The 3,706-nt window shown below is 37.8% G+C and overlaps 1 protein-coding gene across 1 annotated transcript; it reads right to left on the bottom strand.

The window, feature by feature from the left end:
- Positions 1-343: 343 nt before the first annotated feature.
- LOC106301656 (la-related protein 6A-like) lies at positions 344-2,917 on the bottom strand (the record flags this gene model as incomplete). The annotated part of the gene is given in 11 exon segments (XM_013738108.1): positions 344-702; positions 804-879; positions 973-1,128; positions 1,219-1,284; positions 1,384-1,431; positions 1,528-1,612; positions 1,708-1,787; positions 1,896-1,961; positions 2,094-2,188; positions 2,546-2,627; positions 2,715-2,917. Coding segments are annotated over 11 exon segments (1,142 nt in total), but the record flags the coding sequence as incomplete, so codon positions are not given.
- Between the last annotated feature and the right edge of the window lie 789 nt (positions 2,918-3,706).

Raw genomic sequence — 3,706 nt, 5'->3', positions numbered from 1 at the left:
CGCTTTCTTCCTAAAGCCTAAAGATCTTGTGTACCTTAACAATCCAACCTCTTCGTTAAATTCTCACTCATTCAGCCTTGCCCAATTATTTATTACCCCGCAGAGAAAATCAGTAATACATAAACAAAACAAAAATCTTACAACCAAGGCTAAGAGGTTCTTCATCCCAAATTGGTAAATAATGTTGTAAACCGGCGTTTAAGGGAATCTCCATTTCTTAAAATTATTCTCTCATTGGAGTCTTAATCAGGTTCTCCGGGTAAGCACCCCCAAACAACACCAATGTTCTGTATTACTGTATACGTGATATGTTGAGTAATTAATGAAAACTTGAAAAAAAAAGAGCACATGAAAATTTTCCATTCAAGAACATTCACAACAACACAAAAGCTACCCAAGCGAGGATTCGGAGTACTTGCAGATGCCAAAAGAAAACCCAACACAACATCTCTATTCATAACTACATACATGTTTCACATTTTAAGCGAAACGAAACCCCACACACATGAGAAATCCATCAAACTTCGTGGCTACTTTGAGCAGACGTGGGAGGAGTAGAAAGCGGTTTCCCACGTCCCATTGTGAACCCTCTCGTACCATCAGGCATTTTCGGGCCGGGCGGACGCTTTGAGACCTCCACCGGATGATGATGATTATAATTATGATGGAACGATGATGAACTTGATGGTGAGGTTCCATGTACTGTGGCAAAATTATGAAAAAAGATTGGGTCTCAAAATGTCATTACCACTTTCAACTGTAGCAACAAGATGGATTTTACTCTCTTAAGAAAGTACCAATACCGTTGCTGCCTTGATGATTCTGTCGCCTTCCCCGTCCCCTAGTTCTGGCTTTGTTTCCATTTTTATCACCCCCATCCTGAAAATGATTAAAACAAACAATCTGCAATCAAAAACAGCCGTTTGGTATCCTAAGCTTAGTAGAAAGCAATGAAAATAAGATGGAAGTTACGTTATCAGCCGGAGTATCAGAATGATGGTGACGGTGATGCTGATGTTCATTTGAGTTTCTGTTCTCCTCACCTCCAGTTTGATCATGCACTCGGCCTGTATTGTCCTTCTCTGGATCTACTTCCTTCCTAGCTGGTCTTCTCTGTGCATACTTTACCTATGGTGAATAAGCGGTGAACTTTATAAAAGCTATCGTTTGATTCCATATGTATGTTTCAGTTAAAAAGATTCTTCGGGGATTACTTACTGCTTGTTCAAGAAGCTTAACTCGCAACCCATTTCTCCAGTCTTGCTCGTTATTCAATGTAGCTGCCTGCACCAATTAATAAAAGTAGGTAAAGACTCTCTCATTCCTTAAAACAGATCCAATTAAATATCAAACCCATCGGTGAAACTTATAATTGACACTCACCGCTTTCTCAGCTGCCTCTACTGTTTCATATTCCACAAAGGCATGTAACTACAGCCAAAAGAAGAAAATGCCAAATACTTACAAACAGATATATAATACTTAATTGTGATTCCATATAAGAAAGTTCTCCACGAAGTTCCTTACTCTGGTTCGGATGAATTTGTCCTTCTTACAACCCTTCTCAGATTCTTCAGCAGCATTTGGATCACATATGGATACACTTTTAATGCTACAGTTGGAAAGAAATTTTAGTCAGCAAGTATGTATCAATTATATAACCGGGAGAAAGAAGTAAATGAAAAGATAGATAAAGCTAAGGCCTACCTTCCAACTTTACCAAATATGGCACGAATGTTCTCGTCTGAATGATCCTCCGGCAGATTTTCTACCAAAACAGTGAAAACCTATGGTACACCAGATTAGGAGCGAATGTAAAATCCAAAAGGAAGCAAATAAACAACACATGAGGTAGACCGAGAGAGAAGGAGGTTCATGTTTGAGGCAAATAATACCTTTGGATCCCTGGCCTCAGGAAGAGGACTCAGACGCTTCACCTTCTTCCCATCCGAGCTAACAACCTGCAGGGTTGACCAGACAGATACACAAAATTCGTCCGATTTTCATGTGGTATATAACTTTACTTCCCTATCGCTATATTACTCCCAGCCATTTCCATTCATAATATTTGTAAGTACTATGAAGAAGCTTACAAGAAATGACGACTCCTTCAAGGCTGATACTATTAAATCAAGGTCGCGAGTGAGCTTCTTCATTTTATGGAATGTAGCAATGCTTGATATGGGAACTGCGTAGGAAAAAAAAGAAGGCCAATGTAATGTTAATGGGGTAACATTAAAAATTGTTTCAATAAAACAACGAGATTTTTATCAGCAACTTAATTTTAGCCAACTTCTATCATAGAGTCCATCACCAGAAGTTTTGAGAGAGGAAAGCCAAGAAGTAACTCTGCCTCTTTTACCAAAAAAAAAGAAAAGAAAAAGTAACTCTTCCTCAAGTACACATCAGTTGCAATATCTCTATTAAAGTGTGTTTTTTTAGTCAACTGCGTATCAAGCAATGTCATAAAGTTTCAAACTTTCAGTTGTCCATGTTTCAAGTACCAGAGAGTAAACAAAACTACATGAACAAATCCTCAACTCACCAAAGCCTTTCTTGTTCTTCTTCATAGCATTGAGAAGAAACTTGTCAGTAGGCAAATTCTCGTCACTAAAGTAGTACTCAACCTGCAACAAAAAACATTGATTGAAAACTGAAATCTTACAGCAAACTAACGTTGCAGGACAGAACAAGAACGAGCATAGACCCCTTGCCTGTCTGATGATCTTCTGCTTCAACTCATCATTCGAAACAACAGCAACCTCGGTCTCCACCGGATGGTCGCCGTGATCGTGATCGCGATCCTCGCCGACGTTTCTCTCGTGGTCTAAATCGTCATCTGACGGTATCTCCGAGACGACGACAACGCCATCGGAAGATACAGCAACTGGTGAAGAATCGACTTCATGTGACGGCGGCTGCGGTTGCGGTTGGGAAATATCCGCGGTTGAGCCAATCGCGTCTTCAACTGCTTGCGGTTTGACGGTGGAGATGGAAGGCGTCTCCATATTCACGGAGAGAAGAGGAAGAGACGACGAAGAAGAATGAGTTGGAAAAAAAGATCGTCCCGCCCCTCTTTTTTCTTTTCTTGTGTCGTCGTCTCTCTTCCTCTTACTTCTCAGCCGACGCGTCTTCTCCTTCTTCGGTTTTTTATATGATCAAGACTTTTTCGTGGCCGGTCAAAGGTTAGTTTCGTCATTTTCCAAAACGGCATCGTATTAGCTAGCATACTTCATTAGAGGTGTCTATAACGGGCTTTAATATAGCCAGGCCATTTAAGAAGCTTGTTTTACGCAAGTCTCATGATAATGCCATGATCCCATCAATTTGGCAGACTAGTCCTTCTTCTGGGATGTTTTCTTAATAGTTTTCATGTACTTTAGATCGGAATTTTGCAGAAACAATGTATTTTTTTAAACTATTTTATATATATATATATACTAGGTGTCGTAAAAAAATTTAAAATATTTTTTAACAAATAAATATAAATTATATTTTAAAATAAAATTTTGTTAATATTGTAAATTTTCTTTTTCGTATCAATATTTTAATATAAATTTGATTTAATTAAACATAAAAATTATATTTAAGAATATGCATGTATATATTTGAAATTATAATCTTAGATAGATTTTTCTATCGATTTATTTTAATTAAATATATTAAATAAATTTGTAAAAGTTTCATAATTACCAAAAATTTAAAC

Source organism: Brassica oleracea, chromosome C7 (genome assembly GCF_000695525.1).
Source record: "Brassica oleracea var. oleracea cultivar TO1000 chromosome C7, BOL, whole genome shotgun sequence".
Lineage (NCBI taxonomy): Eukaryota > Viridiplantae > Streptophyta > Magnoliopsida > Brassicales > Brassicaceae > Brassica > Brassica oleracea.
This window is presented reverse-complemented; position numbering and strand designations above follow the sequence as displayed.